The sequence below is a fragment of the Peromyscus leucopus genome, chromosome 4, assembly GCF_004664715.2.
Source record: "Peromyscus leucopus breed LL Stock chromosome 4, UCI_PerLeu_2.1, whole genome shotgun sequence".
In the NCBI taxonomy this organism is placed as follows: Eukaryota; Metazoa; Chordata; class Mammalia; order Rodentia; family Cricetidae; genus Peromyscus; species Peromyscus leucopus.
This window is the reverse complement of record NC_051066.1, coordinates 36,348,308-36,370,628: the sequence shown is the minus strand read 5'-3', so window position 1 is coordinate 36,370,628 and position 22,321 is coordinate 36,348,308. Positions and strand designations below refer to the sequence as shown.

The following is a 22,321-nucleotide window of genomic DNA, read 5'->3' as shown; positions in this document are numbered from 1 at the left end:
GTATTCAGCACACTAATTATTTAGAATTAGTGTTGGCTTATAACATGGATGCCAAGCAAACAAATGCCCAAGTGCCCATATGTAATGACTTATTTCCAGAAAATGATGTGGTAAGTGATCCTTGCCAATGTAGTGTGGCCGGGATGCCAGATGTAATTTCCCTTGGGGGAAAAGAGATGTTAAATACACCTAGAAGGCTGAAACAAAGCAAAACCTGCTAAAACTGTAGAGTGTATCAAATTAAAACAAATAAACAAAAACTCCAAGAAATACACAGACTAAGGTAAGTAAGGGAGCAGCCATATCTTCACACATCGTCCAGTGTGGCCCATCTCACAAGGGCCTTACTAAATCTATTTTCCATATCCCACCCAGAAAAAGGGGCCCAGAACACATTTTCCAGGATGAAATTTCCACATTTATTATTCTTCCATGTGCATAGAAAATGGCAGTGAAGTGTCCTGTGAAAGGCGGGATGAGCATGGCGTGGCTGTCACACTGAGGCCTGTGCTTCCGGTTCACTACACACTGAGGACAGGATGCCAGAGTTTGTTGTCAACTGGAATGAATAGTTCCTTGGGTTTCCCATTTGTGTTTCAGGCTGTCAGTTCTTCAAATCTCTTCTCAAATGACACACTGCATTACAAATGATGGCACTTAACCAATGTGGCATTTCCATATTTACACCAACAGAAGAAATTTTTACAAGACATAATAGCATACAATCTTGACATTTAGTAATAGCAATAAAACATGAAGGGCATCCATTTTATTATTTTTTTCTGTACAAACTATCTGAACATAACTTTATTCACATTAAAAAAATCATCTGTAATTTGATTTGACCTACACATACCCCATCTCGTTTCACCCATTTCTCAAACCTCTCGACACATCACCCACACCTTCACCACTAGAATCTACATGTAAATAGACCTAACACCTACACAGAGCTCAGAAAGTCCTCTCCCAAGGGTTTCCTCACTTCCCTGAAAATTCCTCAAAAAGAAAAAACAGACTCTTCACTCATTCCTTCCATGTCACTTTCACATTTCATCATCAAATCAGCAAGACGGACTTTTCACCTCAATCCAAGCAAAGTTAGAAAGACAGAGTTTCCAGGCAGGCGTCTTGATGCTACACCCAGGAGTCTGGGGACCCCGGGTACTGTTCGGCTCTGTAAGAAGGTCGTTTAGTGGAATAGAAGTCTACGTAATTTGTGGTTGATTTCAGTCCATACTGTGTTGAGTAATCAGTGGAAGCTGGAAAGTGAACTCGGTCATCAAAATAAGGGTCTTCATAGCTACGAGGAGACTGCAGGTACAATCGGTAGGCATCCAAGGTCTTCCTGGAGGAGTCATCTTGATAGTACAGCTGTTGGTGCTGCTGGCAAGATGGAAAGGCAAATAAGCGAGAGCATTTAAAAACACACATTGAAAGCACACTGATGCGGGCAAAGGGGAGAAGCTGTTTCAGGAGCACACCCATGTTTACTCACAGCAGGGAGGGTGTTCAATTATGTTTATAGGCAAGCTGGCTTTGTTTGCTCAAGTTCTGTCCTGGGGCCTCAGGAGAGCTTAGGCCCTCAGTGGGAGGTGGCATGGGATGTAGATTCGGACCAAAAGAGGAAGCAGCTTTTGCACAGGGAAGTTAAGCTTATCATGGAAATACCCGAGTGCTGGGGATTTGGTTTTAAATATTCAGATAACTGTAATTATAGGGTTGCATTTTAAAACATTTACTTCTTGATGAAGATTTGAATCCACCACTCAATTTTAAAAGACGTAATGTGGTTTGGTGAGTTCGGCTGTACAGTGTACTGTTAGAGGATGAGAAATCTCAAGGCAGGAAGATAAAAAATTAGCAGAGACTTGGGAACAAATACAATTCTGGAGGCAAGGCCTTCCACTAAGGTCCTCTGAAGAAGGCGAAGCAGCGTCACATGTGAGCACCCACACAGGGCGCCTGGTCCTCATTTCCCGTTCTGCTGTCTTAGCTTTGACCTCCCCAGGATGCCCTCAAATGATCCCAGCTCTTACGTGTGTCTTCATGTTGCCCAAATCCTCCCAACTCAGTAAGATGTAAGAATTTCCCATCTAGGTATTGGCATCTGACTTAAACTCAGTCTAACATCTTGGTATTTCAGAATTAAGAGTCTACGTGGCTAACTAGCTCCTCTTTCAAAGGCAGTTAGATTTCTCTTGACTTCAAAAGAAACAGCATAAGCTGGGTGTGGTGGTGCATGCCTGTAATCCTGCTTACTCCTGAGACTGAAAACGGAGGTTTGAGTTAGCTCAAAAGTTTGAGATCAGCAGGAACAACAGGAAGACCCAGCCACAAAACAAAATCACTCAAAACTAGATTATTGAGGGAAATTCCTTTTTTCCTATTAAATAAAGATTATGGTGTAGACGGGGGTCTTAGAACACCCTTATTTGGAAGGACACAATGTAGTTCTGGCTGGGAAACCCTCATTTTGTGGTTGAAAGGGGTGCACGTGGCTGTCTAGTCTTAGGGGACAGCTCGAGAAGGCCCTCCTGGAAGCAGAGTCCCCTCATAGATGGGCTGCAGACTCAGAGATTTTAAACCATGGAGCTTGGATGAGGAGGAAGTCACGGTGACGAAGGATGAAGTGTCCAGAGCGAACAGTGAGGTGTGCTCACCAACTCTGCCTCACCCAAAGATGGAAGAGACTTTCTAGGTTAACAGGAAGGGGGAACGTGGGAGAGGGAATCTACTGGACAAAGAGCGTGCACTAGAGCTTTCTCACATCCCCAGGGGCATGTGGCCCCAGAGCACTGATGGAAACAATTATCTAACCATGTGGGTCTGAGGAGCAAAGTCCCTCGGGGGAAGCTCCTGGGGCCTGCATTGAGGCCCAGCTCTCACCAGTGCCCCCTTCCTGTGTGGCTGCTAACCAGCCTTCCGGACAAACGACATTACAAATTCACCTGTAGCCGTCTATTTTGCTCTCTTGCTGGTGAGGAATAGGAACTGATGTAAATTGGTGAAGGTTTGCTGGAGCCTGTAAGAAAATAGTTTATTCAATTAAAACTAATGTTTATTACACTGGTCCACCAGGTTGTGTGGGTCCTGCCTTCCCTAGTGCCAGGGTAGGCAGAAGGGAAGCAGTCCAGACTCCCTGGATCTGGAGGGTACATCCTGGGCCTGGGAGGCTAGCGATGAAAACAGGCCAAGTGTGTGTGGCACAAGGAGCTTGTGAATGCAGAGCCCATCCATAGGGGGGCTGCCTCAAGCTCTGCTCAGTCTCGGGGGTTTCTATAGTTGCCTTTGAGCAGTAGCATGGCTCCCTGTGCTGGGCTGAGGAACATCACTCTTCCAGGGCCCTGAGCCACAGTGTGGATCAGAGAGACGGGAAATGTAACATTAGAATGCACTTCGTGCCTTCAGAGCAGCTGTGATTTAGAGCCCGGGGTCTGGAAAGGGCAGGCACAGGCATGTTCAAAGCAGCGAGCGACACAGAGGCCCAGACTTGGGTCTGCCATGGCTAAGTCTGTTGTAAATGGAAAAGCACTCGGTAATTCGGCAAGTGTCTTCAAGAGCCCAGAGCAGACTCCTGATGACATCACTAGCTGCCTTTCTAGCACTGCTAAAACTAGCAGAGGTTTTAATTGTTTTAATAAGGAAAATAAGGCACACTCCGAGCGAATTAAGTTCATCGAAGCAAGCAAAGATAAAGGGTGCATGCTCAAGAGGCGGCAGTCTTTCAAACGAAGCAGGCTGCTGCACAGCGGACGCCGCCTGCGCTTCGGTTTGTGCGCATGCTCCCTTCCGCAGAGAGCTTGGTATTCGAAATGTAGCATCTGCAATCTTCTGAGCTATTAATTGCCATGGCAACAATACTTGATTAGTAAATAGTCCTGTGAAATCACAATTTCAAAGACAACAGTACACTCAGACCCCTCCCCCAGCAGTAGTTAAACTGCCATCAGCTTTAATTGATTTCTTTTTAATAAATAGGTAGTTTCCCTTCCTCCCCCCACCTTTTTTTGAGGGAAAAGTACTTTTTGTTTTTCCAGTAGCTCATGACTTGTTCTGGAGTAGTTTTAATTTGCTAAATATGTGAGAATAGACCAATTACCTTTTGGGCTGGCAACTTTAAAATATTTTTATACACATCTTTCTGAATAGGATATAAAAATACTAACACTATAATACTATTTTTGGTCTTAAAAATAATTACACTTGAGGAAAATTAAAAGTTAGTCTACAATTCACTCAAACTGTTCCATGAAAACGTAAATGGACTCAATTGCTATTCGTGAGTCTGAGTTTAGAAATGGGTCGGTCTAGAGGGTACACGCAGCTCCCGCAAAGCTACATCGGGCGCTCGGTTCCGATGCATAGGGGACTCTTATAGAGCAGGAGGGGACAGGGGCAAAGGGAAGGGCACCTGGGGCGGCCAGAGCCGTCACTGGATCCAGCCTCCTTTTTATTCGTGGCCATCCCATCGCTCTATTAGCTTGACTTATTGAAAACAAGCAGAAAAGGCAACCATCCCGAAAGTAGTCGAGAAGGGACAGGGATATGCTTTGCTCGATCTAAGCAGAGGCTAGTTTCCAGGACACTGGCTGAGCGCACAGAAACGTGCTTCCTCCGGGTACTGTATCACACACCCCGCTGGGTCTTACCAGGGTACAGGCCTTTGTGTGTGGTGTCCCCTTGGCTATTGTAATACTGCATAGGTGGCTGGGTCCTATCGTATTCAGAGCGAGGGTCTCTGATTCCTAACAGTGCTGGTGAGGAAGAGGTGCTGCCAACTGAAGGGAGAGGCAAAGGAGGGAAGAGGGAAAGAGAGAAGTCAGATCGTCAGCTCCGGAAACCAAGTGCTCATTAGCATGCCACAGTCAAATCAGCTCTTAGAGCTGCTGAGGGGGAAGAGCGGCCAGACCCTGAGGACCATGAACACACCCTACATTCCCACACCAGCAAGGGTGACATCTGGGCACACCCCCGAGCTGCAGCCAGCTGTAGAGGCCCAGAGTAGAGGGTGGCAGGCAGCAGTGTGACTCAGAGACTTGACCTACCCTGGGAAACCGAGTGGAGTAAAGGCCAGGCAAGAATTACCTCTGCCTGATGATATCAGCATTTATATACAGATATTTGGGAACAGGCTTTATGGCCTGTTGTGACTTTTGATCATTTAAAATATATCTGTATGTGTCTAGCAGTGGCCAGCCTATAACATTTATAGTTCTCTTTATGGTGATCTAATGTCAGGAGATCATGTGACCCCTAGCCCAGATGACTTCTGATCCTAGCCTAGGCCACACATCTGATAATGACTAGCCATATACTGAAAGGGTCCCCTTTTGGACATTTTTTTTTTTTTTGGCCAGGAAGGAAGAATGAGGTGAGCATGCACAGCCAGGCCTCTGAGCTACTTCTAGCAGGACAGGAGAGACCAGCTTCCCTTTGGGATGACAGTACCAAGGCAGCGGCATGCCCAGAAGCAGATCCCTCCCCAGTGCTGATGATCAACCCTCAGACAGTTGACAGACAGGAGCGGCACACATTTTCCCTCTGAACAGAGTCTGGGGGCCACCGAGGGACTGGGGTGGGGGCCACTAGTACTTCCGCTTGTATGTTTAGGAGGTCCACCTGGCGGAGCTATGTGCTAACCTGTTTAAAAGGATTCTGAGCTTGCACCCCCCCCCCCCCCCCCGGCAGCCAACTCTACTGGCTTCCCTGACATCCCTATTCCTAAGTCCTCAGACACACTGAGCATTTTTTATAAGAAAACAGCATAAGGGCTTATCGGGGTGTCCAAAACAGGTGAAGTTCTTATTTAATGAAACAGCTCATAATTTTAAAGCAAGACATATCTATCACACACAGTAGGAATAGATAATGTTTGAAGCAAAAAACAAAGCACCAAACCAAACCACAACAAACTCCCAGCACAACTACAGACATTCAATTATGTGGCTAGAGCCCCGGGCATGGATATTAGTCTTTTTGTCCACATTTGTCCACATGAGCAATAGGACTGTCAGAAGCCGCACAGCTGACTACGACAGATAATGTATGTGCAGGAGTGTGTGATTTAAAGCCGAATCAAGGTAAGAAGCATCATTTTTCCTGTTTCATTCAGGTAAGAATGAAATCCACAGCCCTGGTGTGACTTGGCACTCACAAGGTTCCTTTACGTGTCATTTAGTGTGAAGCTCAAAGCGTTCATTCCATTAAGCTCAACTCTACTAACGGGTGGGCGGCACAGTGGCCGAGACCTCGGCTTAAAGTCCAAGGGACTTTCTAGAAAGCCACATTCTGAGGTGGGTGTGGGTGGGCGTGGGTCTGCAAAGCAGCCAGCAACATGCCGCGGCAAAGCTAGGATCCTGTTCCTGAGACGTTTCACCAAAAACTCCGGCGAAGCAGCATCCAGGTGCGGGGACAGGCCCGGAGCATTTTTTTTTTTTTTTAAAACGCACTGCAGCTGATGTGAGCTGCGTTCTGTTCAGATGGAAGAAAGTGGCTGTCAACAGTGCTGACGTGACAGGCTGAGTCAGCGCGTGCTCAGACCTCTTTCTCTCAGAACCATGCTCTGTCACACAAATGCCCACTGACCTGACTGAATGATGGGTGACATCTGTTGGTTGGTGGTGGACAGAGAAGGGTGTGATTTGAATCGGTCTCGCTCCAGCGTGGACACGGGTGTAATAAAATGGTTCTGATTCCACCCATCCTGCGGAGTTAGAAGAGAAAATGAAGAGCGGTGCGTCACTGCAGTGAGTGATTAGAATCGTGTGCTGTGAGGGATGCTCACGGCGGCACCACTGTTCTCGGGGGGTTACCTTTTTGTAAATGCTCCGGAGGTCCCGATACTGCCATAATGTATTTAAGACCTGGGCTGCCGCCTTCACCACTTTCAGCGAGGACCTAGGGAGAGATGGTGGGTGTGTGAGGATGGGTAGCACAGCCACTCACTGAGACACTCAGGCTGCAGACCAGCAGTCACAGGAGCAGGATGCAGTGTGTGCAGACAGCGGAATCCCGAGAAGGGCGAGGGTGCCTTCTCACCTTTGGAACACAGGGGGAGCCCCTGAAAGCTGTTACTCACACCTCCAATTCCTCTCATCCTCTTAAGCTCACAGCCTCCATATTATTGCCTCCAATGGTCAGGCCTCAACCTCATCCTCCATGAATAAGTAGGGGCCTGATTCTTGCCTACCTTTCCTTCCACTTGGCCTCCGAGTCACTGCACGCTCCTGGAGACTCATGGTCTGGCTACTCCTTTCTGGGGTCTTCATCTCCCTGACACCCGTCAAGCTTTACTTCTATTAATAAGTCACTCAGATGCTGCTGACTCCCAAGTGTCATTTTGCAGCTTGAGCGTAGGCCCTGCACACCCAGCCTGCAGCTCTCCCGCTGACCACACACTCACTGGATGTCCAATTCTCTCCCCAAGCATCCAAGTCCAGAGCACATTCGTGGTGGTCCTCCTGCAGGCTTCCCTGCCTTGGGATGACCTCTGTTGACAAAAACTTGGGAGTCAGTCACAACACTGCCCTTTCTTGCCACTCACTTATCTATCAGTAAATCCTGTTGTCTTTCAACCCTGCCAGAGATGCTGTCCTCTTCACTAGTCTTCAGTTTTTAGTCTGTGCGTGGGGGGGAAGGAGGTCATGCCGCTCTTTCCACAAGGGGAACGGACCGTGTCCTTCCCGTGCTCCTGCGCCCCAGTGGCTTTGATTTCATTCAGAGGCGGACACAACTGAGCCACCAGGACTTATTGCTTCTTGGTCCTATTGCTCTTTGCTCTCCCCTGTTCTCTCTCACACTGGCGCTGGCTCATCACACTGGATTCTGCTGTTCTTCTCCCCTGACACAGCTCTCTTGATGTGCCCTCTGCCCACAGGCTTCTGCCCCAGACAGCGGCACTGCCCATCCTCTCCCTCCCTTCTCTAGGTCTGTTCCCCATGGTCCCCACGAGGCCTTCCCTGGTTTTGTCGTTTGCCCCTGTAGGCACCATCTACCAAGCTCTGCTGCTGTGACTCACTGGGCACCTCGTCTGCCTTGGCCCTGGGAGGCTGTTCTGTGATGTGCTGTAAGCCTGGGGCTGAGAACAGCACCCCGACATGCAAGTAGGTGACAAATACGGGGAAGAACCGTGAGGAAGTGAAGTGCGGGGACACCAGCCACAACCTGATTTGGTTCAAGACTTTCTTCTCAAAAAAAGGACTTATTTATTTTTATTTACGTGTACGAGTGCTTTACATGTATATTTTTACATGTATATTATGTGTACCATGTACATGCCTGGTTCCTCAGAGCCCAGAAGAGGGTGCTGGAGACCAAACCCAGGACCTCTACAAGAGTAGCAAGTGCTCTTAACTGAGCCATCTTTCTACTCTGCCTGGGCCTAGACATTCTGAATCTTTGGCTTTCAACAGGAGGTTAGATTTACATACATATTTATGTGTATATTACCAACGCACACATTCATGCACACCTTGTCACTGGCTCAGCATCTCTACAAGGTAAACTTTCAAGAGTGCATAAGGTGATCATATGACCGTGTGTGTGTGTGTGTGTGTGTGTGTGTGTGTGTGTGTGTGTGTGTGTGTGTGTGTAGGCTGCAGAGGGAGCCAGAGGAATGGGACCTTAACTGCCTGAAAAGTTTCATTTTCTTAAAAGGAAAGGCAGGGTGCAGTGGCTTACTCTTGTAATCCTAGAACTCAGACGACTAAGGCAGGAGGACTGCTATGAGTTTGAGACCAGCCTGGACTACATAGTGAGTTCAAGGCCAGCCTGGGCTACAGGGTGGAGCCTTATCTGAAAGAAAAAATTATCAGAACAAACAAACAAACAAACAAACAAACAAATCGTATGCATTTGTTACTAATGAAATTTTAAAAAATGCAAGAAATAAGGCTGAAAGGCAATATTGTTTATGCTGACAGATGTGACTTCTAGTGGATAAAGCTATGGTTTCCTGCATTATTCCTATATTTTAAGAATTCCTTCAGAGGTATCACCTGAAAGACTAGATAAGCTGTAATGTGAATCCTAGCACTGCCATCCAGCTAATTAATAAACTGCCCCCCACACCACACACTCCCAGGGCCAAGCTTTCTTCTTGTTGTCAAGGATACAACAGCAGATAAAAGGACAAAGCCCCAGCCACTGCGGGAGCCAGGATGCTAGAGGAGGACTCCAACACCACACGAGGGGAGTCAGTGCCAGAGAGAGAATGCGGGGGTGGGGGGGTGTGTGGGGGGGTGTGTGAGAGCGGCTGCCGACCTACTGTTGGAGAAGGTACTGGAATTCCCACTTCCATTTGCTGACCTGACATGAAGACGAATTTAGTCACAGCTACAGCCCCGTGACAAGAAACCTCTGTTTGCACCCGTTCGTTCTGCCCACTTGGGCTGCCTCATCTGTTACTGTCACCCAGGAGCAAAGGCAGGAGTGTGACCAGGCCCAGACTCTGCACACTCGTGCAGAGTGGCGGGTTCCATGCTTCCTGGGCACTCGGCAGCAGAATCAATCTCACAAGTGAGGACTTAAAAAGACATTCTTGCAGAGCAGGACTTAGGCTTGACCGAGCTCAAGGTGCAGGCGGAAAGGTGCCCGAGACTGTGCCCGCCCTGGTGTGTGGTTCTTCTAGGAGCTGACGTGAACAAACGTGGCTTTAGAGGTGGCTGAAGCCCGGAGGTCGGGATCTCTCTGAAGTTCCTATGTACAAGTCCTAACTCTCAGTGTGCCAGTGCTGGGAGGTGTCACCAGGAAGTCTTCCGTGTGAGAACAAGGTCACTCTATAAAACCAGAAAGGGGCTCGCACCAGACATCACTCTATTGATGCCCTGATCCTGGATTTCACAGGTGCCAGAATTGTGGGAAATAAACTTCTATTTTTCATAAGCTTCCCAGCCCACAACATTTTGTTACAGTAGCCCTGAGTAGACTAAGTCAGAGAAGAGAGCAGGAGGAGTGAGGTACACTATATAATAAAGGGAATGCCAACCCATGACAAAAGGCACCTCTTCCCACCATCACAGGTCTTAGCCAATGTAGACTGCTTAGCTATTCAGCATGTGAGAAATACAGAAATGAATCCTTGAATTAGGCATGGATCCTCCACAAAGGCCCTCACCACAAGACAGTCCAAGAACCGAGGCACCGCACACTTGCCTGTCTCCTCTGCCTTTGGTTATGTTCACAAGCTTCTCTATCCCTCCTGAGTCAGCCAGCGCTTTGGCGTTCTCCATGTTTTTGCTGGTGACCTCATGAAGAGCACAGCAGATCGCTGCCACGGTCTCGTCGGACAGTATGCTGGGGCCGTTGCCACCGGGAAGCCGGTTGACCAGGTCTCTCATGGCGTATTTACCTGCAGGGTGCACAAGAAGAGGGTCAACTTTTCACAGGCACCGGCTTTTTGTTACTGATGTTGAAAATCCTGATAATCTGAAGGTTTAAAAAAAACTTCAAGAGACATGAATGGGGCAGTGGGGGGGGGGATGACAAACAAACAAACAAACAAACAAACAAAGCCCCACAGCAAGGAAGCAAAGCACAGATGTGACTTTGAGAGAAAGGTAACACTCACTGTCATGTCACTTGAACAAATGACTACTTTACAAACCATTACTGTCACTGGTGGAAAGAAGCATACATCAATGCTTAGATCCACTGGATGTCATCCCACATTCCACAGAAACGGTTCTACTGGAAGATTAGGGCAGGAGTTTTGTTCTTAGTTCCGGTATCAAATACTTCAATTTCTGATCAGTGCTTTTCAAAACACTTGGAATCTGGACTAAGGTTGCTAAAAATACTTCGCAAGAAATCTTCCTGGGTGAGTCTACCAAGTTCCCTGGGAACAGTCACATACTTTAACAAAGCTGAGGTTTAGCTCGGCTGGCCTGGTGTCAGCAGGTGACCATACACGAGGAAAAAAGTCTTCTAGTGAAATTCCAGGTATATCATCTCCCAGAGGTAACAAGTAATAATGAAGTGCACGAGGAGACAGAGCTGAGGGAGTCTCAGCCAGGGGAGCAATCCTTCAGAAACACCCAAAGAGAGATCTTCTCCAGCCTTTTCAATGTCAGTTACCAACTGACAAAGTGGGACAAATGCACTACAAACAAAAGAAATTAACCAAGGCGAAAGTAGGTATTTTCTTAGGGTCCCCACCACGCTAAGCAGGGTTTTCCTCAAAGGCTGTTTCTATGCCGTGGTGGAGGAGGCAGCAGGCGGGTCCTAACTGCACGCCCTGTCATTTCCTGCATCTCACAGGCCAGGCACTTAGAGCAGAGGTTGTATGAGTGGAGAAACAGCAGTGACTCTGGAGCCTAGGAGATAAACGTGCATCTTGAGGAGGGTGAGAAGTCAGCAGTGGTGATTTCTGAATACTCACAAATGGCCAGGATGTATGAGGTCATGTGATCAGCCACGTTTCTCAGCAGTAGAAACCCACTTGTGAGTATTAATCTTATAAGAAATCAGTGTAGGTGTAACTTCTAAGTCTAGTTGGGACTGCTCTGAAGGAAGTGTGGGAATTGGGCAGGGCTGAGCCGTAGACTTCCTCTCTGTGGGGCTGATCTGCTTCCAAGGAAAGGACACAGTCATCTGGACAGTAATAATTTAAAATGGCATTTCTGCCAGGCAAGCTGTGAAGGACTTTACCTGTAAGTCGCTGTACCCCGTTCAGTTTTCGATTACACCTTTTTTTGGCTGGACTAGGCTTGAACCTAGGGCCTGTGTATGCTATGCAAGCCATCTACCATGAAGCTCTATGGCATCCCTCTTTTTACGTTGAGACAGTCTCACTACTGTAGACTGACTTGAACCTACACTGTAGGCCAGGCTGGCTTTGAACTCATCTCTCTGCTTCAGCCTCCCAAGCAGCTGTGATTACTGGCTTGCCCCACCAGGCTAGGATCACAGCGAATCTTTTTTTGTTGTTTTTTGAGACAGGGTTTCTCTCTGTAGCCCTGGCTACCCTGGAACTCACTCTGGAGACTAGGCTGGCCTTGAACTCACAGATCTGCCTGCCTCTGCCTTCCAAGTGCTAGGATAAAAGGCATGCACCACCACCATTCGGCAATCATAGTTAATCTTAAACTAAATATTATTCTCATTTTTTCTCATGTTTTCTCTTACTCCACCCCCGACCCTCCCTCCCTATTCTAGCTTGTGTATTTTAATATAAATTGGGTCTAAGGTCACAAGAATCCATAAAAAAACAAATCCCCCCCCAAGGTACCACCCATGGGGCTGGCATGGAACTTGAGTCGATGTAGGGTACTGTCCTTTTTCTTACTTTCTCCAACAGTGACCCTGCAGGCATGCCAATTTCCTTTCAGACACGGGCAGAGAGGGAGCTGTGACCACCTAGAAGCAGGAACCGAGTAGCACTGGCGTTCATAGGCCACTCCGGGCTATGAGGTCAATGAACTGCAGGTTCAGAAGGGAGGGTCCAGTCCATGGAGTTCCCTTCTTTTTTTTCTGTTACCCCTCAAACTGTTTGGGGCAGAGCAGTGCTTAGAGACCAGCACGCTGCCTGGTGTGCAAAGCTGATGAACTCATTCTTGGCTCTATGTGCTGATGTACTCTCTCCGAGCCAAGAGCAAAGGCCTCCGAAACTACTGTGTCCTAGTGCCCAGTCCTTACCTCACCTCCATCCTGACTCAAACAGACTTGGGAGGGAAAGCTACATAGTATCCACACGGTTTCCTATTAGAAGATGCTAGTGTTGGTGAATGAGTAGGTATCAGCACCAACACTGGAGAAGGAAAAAATATTTTTTTCTTGTTCTTGCTGCTCAGGATATAACTTCTCTTAGGGACTAGAGACACCAAATTCATCAAGCAGTGCTGTTATGTACACCTGAAATCGCTGGAGATCGCTGGCTTTTCTCAAAATTTACCTTCTCAGATCCGTGTCTAATTAATGAGCCTGCCTCTTGTTGAAAAGGAATGGGTGAAGAGCAGGGCATCCAAATATGCCAGGAGTGGAGGAGGCGGCTCAGGTGTAGAGTTTTGTAACTGGCATGGCTCCTTCCTTTGCAGTACTGTGGCGGACCAGCCGCCACTTTTATGACCCAGGTACTCTTGAGTAGGGAGAAGTGAGAAATACTAGCTAGAAAGAGATACCTCGACGACGACGAGAGGAAAGACAGAAACGCAGGACAGCCTGGGGGGGGGGGCTGGGTCTCAACCCACCAGCCCCGAACTTTATTCCCAAGGGCTTTTTATCACAATGCCAAGGGGAGGAGCAAAGACCACCCCCTTGCGAGATACAGCCAAGTGCAGACCCTTCCAAACACCTGCACTCAGACCCGTGGTCCAATCATCCTCTTTAGGCAGCCCTGCTGGGCAAAGGCACCAGGAAACCCAGGTGGGCTCCAACACAGTGTTCATACCTATGAGCTCCTTGTTTCGAACATCCAACGCCATATTCCTCAAGGCGGTGGCCACGGAAGAGACAACTCTGTCATTATCCATCCTCAGCAGCTCAACAAGGATGGGGAGCCCTTTTTCTTTGCGGACAGCTGCCCGGATGTATGCTGCGAACTGGTGGACAGAATAAGGCATTAGTGACTAAAACGTGGAGACCCAGTCTCACAGGCTACTGCAATCTGAAAAGATAAACTCATAAATTAAATGTTTTCTCTCCAGTGGAGATTAAATCAGTGCCACGGTTTGGGAGAGAGACAGGCTAGGATGGCTGATTTAAAAAGAAATCTCCCAAGCCACCATCTGTGGAATTTCTGTGCAGGGCAGAGGACGCAGCAATTATTTTCCCTCTCCGATGAAGGAAACAGCCCGTTTTCTTTGCTGTTGGTCCCACACCAGGTCCAGAGGCTAGAAGTAGGGATGGCAAAGGCGTCCCCCCAGCATCCCTTAGGGAGGAGCCTGGCTCTGCTGAGCTAACTTATTTTTAGTACATGCTCCAACAATATCGGGGAGTTTGGTAACCAGTCAAAAAGATTGCTGGAAAGCTTTCTGTACTCAGGAGCAAGGGAATTCTCCACAGACACCAGGCACCATAATTGATAGCCACAGCAAAAGCAGGTTTGGGTGCAAAAGGCATTCTCACTCAACATTAACTGGCTACTTTTTGTGCACCCTGTGAACGGGAAAGCAATACTAAGTTTATTTAGAAACCACTTTAGAAACAACAACAAAGTAATGTTAGAAAATAGACCAGGAAAATTCAAATTAGTTGCTCAAGTCATATCTACTATTTTTCTACTGTGGTCAAAGCATGAAGACAGAGCTCCATTAGCTCTCTGCAATTACTGTTAGTGTTAAAATATATGATTGACTGCCCAGTTTCTTGAATTATCTTAATAATATACATAACAGGGAAAGATGCCTTTCAAAGATTCAATTAGCATTAATTGTATTAAATGATAACTTTTATTTGCCAAATCAAATGAAATCCTCAGGGAGGAAATACAGTACAAGCTTGCTACTGCAGAAAGCACTAGCGTAGTGTGATCAGCTTCCTGAACCTGCCGGAGCCACTGCTTCCTCTTTCCACTGAAGACGGCCTGGCCTGGACAGTGGGCCTTTCCCAAAACATCGGTTCCTTGCTTACTTATGAAGGCATGGCTAACTCGCTAACTCTAACTCTCTCTCTCTCTCTCTCTCTCTCTCTCATACACACACACACACACACACACACACACACACACACACACACACACACACACACGACCCACATGTATAAGAAATATGTATTTCTTAACTATTAATTATGTGCACGTGTATGCGAGTGCCCAAAAAGGCCAGAGGGCATCAGCCTCCCTGAGCTGGAGTTAAAGGCAGCTGTGAGCTTCCTGACACACCCTGACACACCCTCTGAAGCCCCCTTTATGGACAAACTCTAATCAAGTGTGTCCCTCCCACCACATGGACAGAAACCAATGTGGACAAGGAGGAAACATCCCACCTTCCAGTTGCCAGCAGAGAGGTTCTGGAGAGATCCGGCAGAGCCTTCCAAGGTGGCTGGGTTGGAACTTTCTGCTAACAGAGTCAGATAGGGTTTCACCACTGACGGGTGCCACAGCATCTCCACTCCTTTGGGGGACTTGGACAGTCCAGGGATAGGCCCGACTCCATCCCACTGAAAGACAGATGGTACACACGCAGTGAAAAGGAAGTGAACAAGACCCCTGACTGCTGGAAAGATTCATTTTGCTGGACTCAGCTAAGTAGCAACAATCTTTTCTGCCAACTATATGACTTCTCACTCTCCAATAGATATAACTGTAGAGAAATAAAATGCTAACTTGATCCTCTTGTGGAGTTCTCTTTTTCTTTTTCTTCTTCTTGCCCCAGCAGCTTGGTTCCGAGTCCTTGCTGGGAGATTCTTTTCCTAGTAAGTCATCCAGTTCATTGAGTCCGAGCAGCCGGGCCTGCGGGACTTCCAGCTCCAGCCGATATGACAGGTTCCTCAGGGTACACACACAGTTCTCCACTGTCTGAAAGCCAACACAGTGTGTAATTAAAAACATCACCCCAAACACTCTGGCACTGCATAGACTACCAGGAAACAGCGCTGTATTTCTGTGAACGTGACACAATCGAAGGGAAGAAGTCTGACTCTACAGTTTTGTGGGTCAGGGCGCAGCTGTAAACCGAAGATGTGCCTTTATACCGACCAAGACACGTCAGGCCTGTTCAGGGCCACACGGCACTCATGATGCTGTGGTCACACTCTGGCCCCTGTGCAGACCCTCAGCAGGACAACAGTGCCTCCGCCTCCCCGTCTGGGACCGGTCCGATCACCAGGCCTTATTTCTGCTGTTGCCTCAGTTTCTTATCTCCCATCTCTAAGGAATGCACTCATTTCTTCCTGTTGATATTTTGCCTTCTGCACTGGGTATTTTGTACTTTAAATCTTTAATTAGGGGCCAACTGTCACTTCAACTCAGATGTCTAAAAGTCAAGGTTGGAGCTGTTGAAGTTGGCCCACCTGGCAAGTTCTCCTTCGCAACTTGCTGTTTCTCTCAATTTCATCTTCAGGTCTTGTTCAAAGAGGCTCAAATAGACGCTTGGCTGTTACCTTGCCTCACTCACTACCCTCTTCTCCCTGAGCCTATCCTCTTCTCTCTCAGACTCAGTGACTCAAGATCTACCAATGGTTTCTCCTCACCCAGCCCATCCAAACGCCACATAGCATGCACACCTCAGAACTCCTGACGTTCTAGCTCTGTCTTCCACAGCCCCTGGGGCGGAACTTACTAGAGTGTCACAGAGGAAATAGGAGGGTACACAGAAGATTTGGGGTGGGGCTAGGGTGTATCTGTGGTGATCTGGTGTATATAATAATAATGGCAATAAAGCTTGCCAGAGGATCAGAGGACAGAGCCAGCCACTTGATTAGACATAGAGACCAGACAGTGGTGGCACATACCCTTAATCCTATCACTGGGGAGGCAGAGATCCACCTGGATCTCTGTGAGTTCAAGGCCACACTGGAAACAGAGCCAGGCAGTGGTGGCACACACCTTTAATCCTAGTACTGGGAAGCACACACACACACCTTTAATCCCAGGGCAGAGAAAGGTATGTAAGGTGTGAGGAGACAGGAACTTACTCTTTAGACTGAGGATTTCATAGAGGTAAGAACTTGTGGCTGGCTTGCTCTGCTTCTCTGATCTTTTAGCTTTCACCCTAATATCTGGCTCTGGGTTTTTTGTTTTTTCTTTTATTATATGACCTTTTAAGTTTTGTGTTACATGTATCTGTGTCTGGGAGTAGGAAATGTGGCATGGAAGAGAGCACAGGGTTATCACCTGAAAATGAGCACCTGGAAACCAGAGAAATTCTGGACCCGTGTGAGGTCCTTCACCAGTTACCAGGATTCCATGGTTCCAGGCCTGCTAAGTTGCCACATCCTTCCCAAATGGTAATGTTTAGAGAGACTGATCCTTTGGTCTGGAGAGCAGCTCCAGGCTCCAGGATTTCAGAGACTGACGGAATGCCAGTCGTGAGGCCGTGGCTGTCACCTGCCACCGGAGTGTAGGTGGCCAGGACACTGACCTTGCTGTCGTAGTCGGAAGTGTTCACGCACGTGTGGATCACATACAACAGCGAGTCCACCAGCCCCTCACAGGACCGCATCTGCTTCCGTGCTTCCTCCCCCGCAGAGCTGAGGTTCCTGAGTGGACGGAGACATGGAGGAACTGCTGAGACCATCCACTCACCCTTCAGCCATGAAGACTAACTGAATGATCCCCATCCGAGCGAGAACGGCAGCAGAGAGCAGCCACTGCAGTGACTTGAGAGACTTCCGAGCCTGAACTTGAACATCCGAAACATTCTCAACATTGGCCAGAACCCCATCCTACCCACAGACAGAGAACATGACATCTGAACTCTAACTGCATCAACCTCACAATTCCCTGAGGCCATTATTTACTGGCTATCTTCATCAGCTTCATCACAGGTAAGTGGAAGAAATAAAAATAGCTATCTGAGGGTTGTGATGAGGAAGAAATGAATTGTATATTAAAGCAAATAGAAATGTGTCAGGATGTGTCACTTATAGCGGCCATTGGTTTGGGGTCTGTTTTTCCTCTTAGGTTAGCCATTGTGTCTTTGTAGCCCTGTGCTTTTTACAGGGGTTTGTATGCAGCAGGAGGTCATTATATGTTTTCTTGGATGAACAGAGGAAACACATTACTTCTTGTACAAAAAGGTTATATAATCACATTTGATTATATTCAATATGCTACATGAGATGTAACCTTAAACCATCAACAAACTCAAACAGCCCCAAGTTTTAATCCTTTCAGTTTCAAAAACCCCAAACAAAAAAACTTAGTTATTTTGGGTTTCATTTATTTGAGGTCTTGTTTTTGTTTGCTTTTCTTTGCCTTCCTTCAAAAATGAATACCAGATTACAAGTCTCTATTTTTATGTTCCAATTACAACGGTTCTTAGGATATAACACTGAAGCAGGGCAAACTGGGAATTCGTAAAACTCAACTAGATGGCCTCCTGTGCACTGCCCACCAACACTGTCATTCAACAGCTGACCCCTTCCCTTTACCCCGGGCTTCCGCTTTCCTTGGTGGCCTCTTGTGACAGCGAACTCCCTTGGCCTTAGCTTTGGTTCCTTTGCTTTTATCTCCGCACTTTCCTGGGTGCCTCCCCCTCACCCCCGGTGTCTTTATTTCAACCGAGGGCCCATGATGACCAGATGTCTATCTTTGCCCGACCCTTGAGAACACATGTATCTGATTTATTGACATTACTAATTCACTTTCTCAAAATGGGCATGGCCATAATTCGTGGCAACTCCCCCACTTCCCTGATTCCTGCAGTACATTCATCTAGCAGGCCAGTCAAAGACTGAGGTGGAACCCTTACCCCACCTCCATCTCTTACTTCAACCCATTAGCAAGTCCTGTTAGCTCGTCTTCAAAAAGCAATTTATCTGTAGCCTCTGGCCCAGGCTTTGCCTGGAGCATGCCTGGACCACTCATCTCATTTCCATTTTTGCCTCCACTCAGTCTTCTACAGAACAGGAAAAGCCCTCCCCATCTCTCCCTGCTTTAAACTCTCCTGGCTTTTCATAGTAGGTGAAATAAAGGACAAGCTCCTTCCATTCGACAGAGATCTGACACCATCCATGGCCACTTGGCCCTTTGGTCATGGAGTTAGCTCATTGCTTTCCATTACCAGTGACTTGTCCTGACCCCTGCTCCTCAGATGAGCAGCTTCTGTGGTATTTCAGATATAGGCTGTGGTGGCTACTCTTGGTTGTCAACTTGTCTACATTTTGTATTAACTAAAGCCCAAATCACTGGGCACACTGTGAGGGGTTTTTCCTTGATTAAATGATTCTAATCTGGATCTTTAAGGTGGGAAGGGACCCCCACAGGGTTCACCAATAATTCTTACTTCACCACATTTTGTTATGGTGCCTACTGTCCTCGTCCTCTTCCTCATTTGTGTCTTCCTCACAGATGGGCTCAGTTGATCGTGTTCCGTGCTGGTTTGACACAGTGACGTTTACCCAGGACTATAGCAGGTCACACGAGAGCCAAGGCTGTACCCTGATCTGGGTACTCACTGCCTAATGGGTGAGCTGGGGGGGGGCAGGGGAGTCATACTTCCCTGGATCCTAGGGTGGAGGACGGGATGCTGTTTCCTGCTGACCACAGGCTACCAGACTCACCCAGGACCAGCCACACGAATGCCTTCTGTCACCGTGTAGAAGGCTTGGGGACAGTAGCACAGACCCTCTCCCTATGGTTCAGACTCTCTGCCCCAGAGGTGTTCAGATGTCTTATTTTTGTTTTTCTTTTCGGGGCTGGGACTTGAACTCAGGGCCCTGTGCACGCAACACTGTCACTTCTGTTCTGCAGACGAACCCTAAAGCTCTGCAGGTCACCCTGCCATTCTGCTAAGGCTTCTGTTTCATGTGCCTAGAGCAACAGGAGACTGGGGAACAGGGTCAAATGTGAGTGGAGAAGCAAACAAGGAGCCGTTCCACAAACAAACAAAAGAATCACAGATTTTATATGTTAAAGGTAATGACTCATGGAACAGCATTTGGGTCGACTTATTTATAGAACTCAAAAGTAATAGCTGGGTAAGTCACACATCTCTTTACTTCTCTTTAAAAGTAACACTACATACCTGAACTTTGGTGATCATAATTGGAACTGAAAGAAAAACCAGGCTACCCCAGGTCTGCAGTAAGCATGTGATAGTCAGAAAAAGGCTCCTATAGTAGAAAACGGTGGAACTGCTGCCGTGCCCTCAGAATAAATGGGCCTTTCTAAATAATTCACACAAGAGTCATATGCGAGACAGTTGCCTTGGGGCCACCAGCCTGTGCTCAGTGTTTCCTCACACAGTGACAAAGTTCACACTCTGCTATGAAGGAGAACCATCACCTCCAGGGGATGCTAGCTAGGTAGCGCCTTCTACAGTCAATTTACTTATGACACCCATTCTTTAATCACGTAATTAATTGGGAAGAAAGTACTTACCTCAGGCAACCTGTCGTGTTCCGCAGAACCAGCGAGGTCTGAAATTTAATTTTATGATCATCATCGAAGGAAGAGTTATTCCACCCAGAATGTGGAACGATCACAGTGTTCGTTAAGGTTGAGAGAGCATCTCGAATGATTGTCATCTTTACAGCATCACATGAGGATAAATTCCAAAGAACTCCTAAAAAGAGAAAGTTCAGGTGAACATTATCAGAGATTCTGCAGCTTTAAGACAGAAACAATCGGCTGGGCATTGGTGGTGCACGCCTTTAATCCCAGCACTCGGGAGGCAGAGGCAGGTGGATCTCAGTGAGTTCGAGGTCAGCCTGGTCTAGGTCAGCCTGGTCTACGGAGTGAGTGTCAGGACTGTTTCACAGAGAAACCCTGTCTTGAAAAACTAAAACAAAGAAAAAAGAAAGAAACAATCACACACGTGCTCTAGCTGCTCTGAACCTAACCTACTGGCTAGATCTATACCCCACCTTTGCAACTGGACTGGGATGGACCGGTGATAACGGCTGCACACACACACACACACATGCTGGCTTCTACCATGCATTCCAAAGTCTCAAGACTCACGGTCAAGTTCCATTAGACAACTGTGGGCTTTGCAAGGCGAAGTAACCTGTCCCAGGACAGGGAGGTAACCCCAGTACAGGCGTCATAGAGACAGCATGCCTGGGAGTTTCACAAAGCTCACTTTTCTTGCATTGTCCCTTACACTCAGTGGCTGATGTGACAAGCCTCTAGAATTTAAGACTTGGGCAAAATTTCTTGTTCTCAACAGATTGGCATATTTCTCATGAAGCCTCCTTTCCAGCATTTTCTCAATTCTCACTTCGTTAGCAGGAAGGAAGTCCAGCTTCCAGAGTTCCTGGAATACAGTGTAGTAGTACAGCATCATACAGTAGTAACCAGCTGTACGGAGGATCACCTTATCCGCTTTATTCTCTTCTTCAAAGAGTTTTACTGCCATGTGTCTGAGAAGTGTTATTGCCCTTCCTTTTTTTGATATAGGAGAAATTAATGGATGAAGTGCGTTAACTTATTGCAGTAACTCCTTATGATTCATACAGAAACGGGAACGAATCTGAGACGTCACCTACTCCAAAAGCATTTTTACGTCAACGTGCTTTCTTAAGTGAGGAGGAGGTGGAGGGGTGGCGCAGCTGACTTTTTTCACCCAGAAGTCTCTCAGCACCGCACACTCCTGATGTGTTTGTGACAAGCTTCTCCAGAGGCTTCACCGAACTGCCAGCACTGTACACTTGTGGGTCTGTGGAGAGCAGGGGCTGACAATGTCTGCCTTTGTGTGTGGGGGTGTGCTGGGCCTCTGAGCAGAACTGACCAAGCACGGGGCCAGACAGACAAGACTGGACACTGCTGCTCCAAATGCTGTGACCTAAGGAGCCAGCTCGGAGCCAACGTGAGCAGCCTTCTCTGGATGTAACGTACGGGGGGGGGGGGTAGCGAGCAGACAGTAGCCTTGTCTCTGTGGGAGGGGGAGAAAGCAAAGGACAGCTTTAGAGTAAAGACCCTGACCGTGCCCACGGGCTGCCTTCACTGCCGTCCATCCCTGTGCTGTGGAGATGTGGTCAGTGATGGAGACGGATGCTGTGGATGTTCTGCTCTGCCTCTGTGCCTGCTCCTCTCCTCTCCTCTCCCACTTGGTTTTCATTTCTAGACCTCATTCATTTGGTTTCTCGGCCCCCTTCCCCAAGGACTTTCACCCTTGGCCTTTCCCACCCCATTCTGAGCACAGCCCATTTAGTTGGACCCAGGTTAGTTCTTCTTTAAGGAGGGAGGGTTGGTATAAAAGGGAGATTTAGAAAATACAGAACCTGCTTTGTTTCTGAAAGCCGACTCTTCTCACTATGACCTTTGTTCACAAAACTGTATCGAGGCATATGGACACAAGGTCCCACTGAGAAGCCTCCATGATGTGCATGGTGCTTAGGAACAGAGCTTCAATTCCACTGTCAGAGTTACTCGGCCGTGTTTTGGAGTGATGGCTGGGTTCTGGGGGTCTGGCCAGATTGTCTTAGCTGGGAAAGAACTGACTGAGTGTGGCCATATATATCTTTGCTCCACAGTGGCTTTCACTGTCTATTTCTATTTCCTATGTAAAAGCTGAACATCTGAGGGAGAAACATTGGAAAACAATGATAGACAAGACCCAAGAGTGAATTATCGGTTGGTGCGTGCTGACCGAGGGACCAGAGAAAAGGAAGACGACAGAAGAGTGGCTTGAGGCACAGCAGGGTGGGGTCAGGGCTTTCAAAGTCCCTGCTAATGAAGCCATCGTGCTGAAGAGTGCTAGTGGTGACGAGCCAGGAG

At 47.7% G+C, this 22,321-nt stretch overlaps 1 protein-coding gene across 15 annotated transcripts in view; it reads right to left on the bottom strand.

Moving 5' to 3' along the window:
- Positions 1–395: 395 nt before the first annotated feature.
- Pkp4 (plakophilin 4) overlaps positions 396–22,321 on the bottom strand; it is a 222,237-nt gene continuing 200,311 nt past the window's right edge. For 6 of the 15 annotated variants that reach the window (XM_028872524.2, XM_028872784.2, XM_028872151.2 and 3 more), the window contains 11 exons: positions 19,982–20,165; positions 17,019–17,136; positions 15,263–15,454; positions 14,923–15,096; positions 13,388–13,538; positions 10,156–10,351; positions 6,816–6,900; positions 6,589–6,706; positions 4,653–4,781; positions 2,952–3,025; positions 396–1,383 (listed from right to left, as the gene is read on the bottom strand). In XM_028872524.2, the coding sequence (XP_028728357.1) occupies positions 1,138–1,383; positions 2,952–3,025; positions 4,653–4,781; positions 6,589–6,706; positions 6,816–6,900; positions 10,156–10,351; positions 13,388–13,538; positions 14,923–15,096; positions 15,263–15,454; positions 17,019–17,136; positions 19,982–20,165 (1,667 nt within the window). In that variant the 3' untranslated portion in view covers positions 396–1,137. Of the gene's footprint in view, positions 1,387–2,951; positions 3,026–4,652; positions 4,782–6,588; positions 6,707–6,815; positions 6,901–10,155; positions 10,352–13,387; positions 13,539–14,922; positions 15,097–15,262; positions 15,455–17,018; positions 17,137–19,981; positions 20,166–22,321 lie in introns of all 15 variants that reach the window. The other 9 variants (XM_028872009.2, XM_028872238.2, XM_028872674.2 and 6 more) reach the window with 4 other exon arrangements.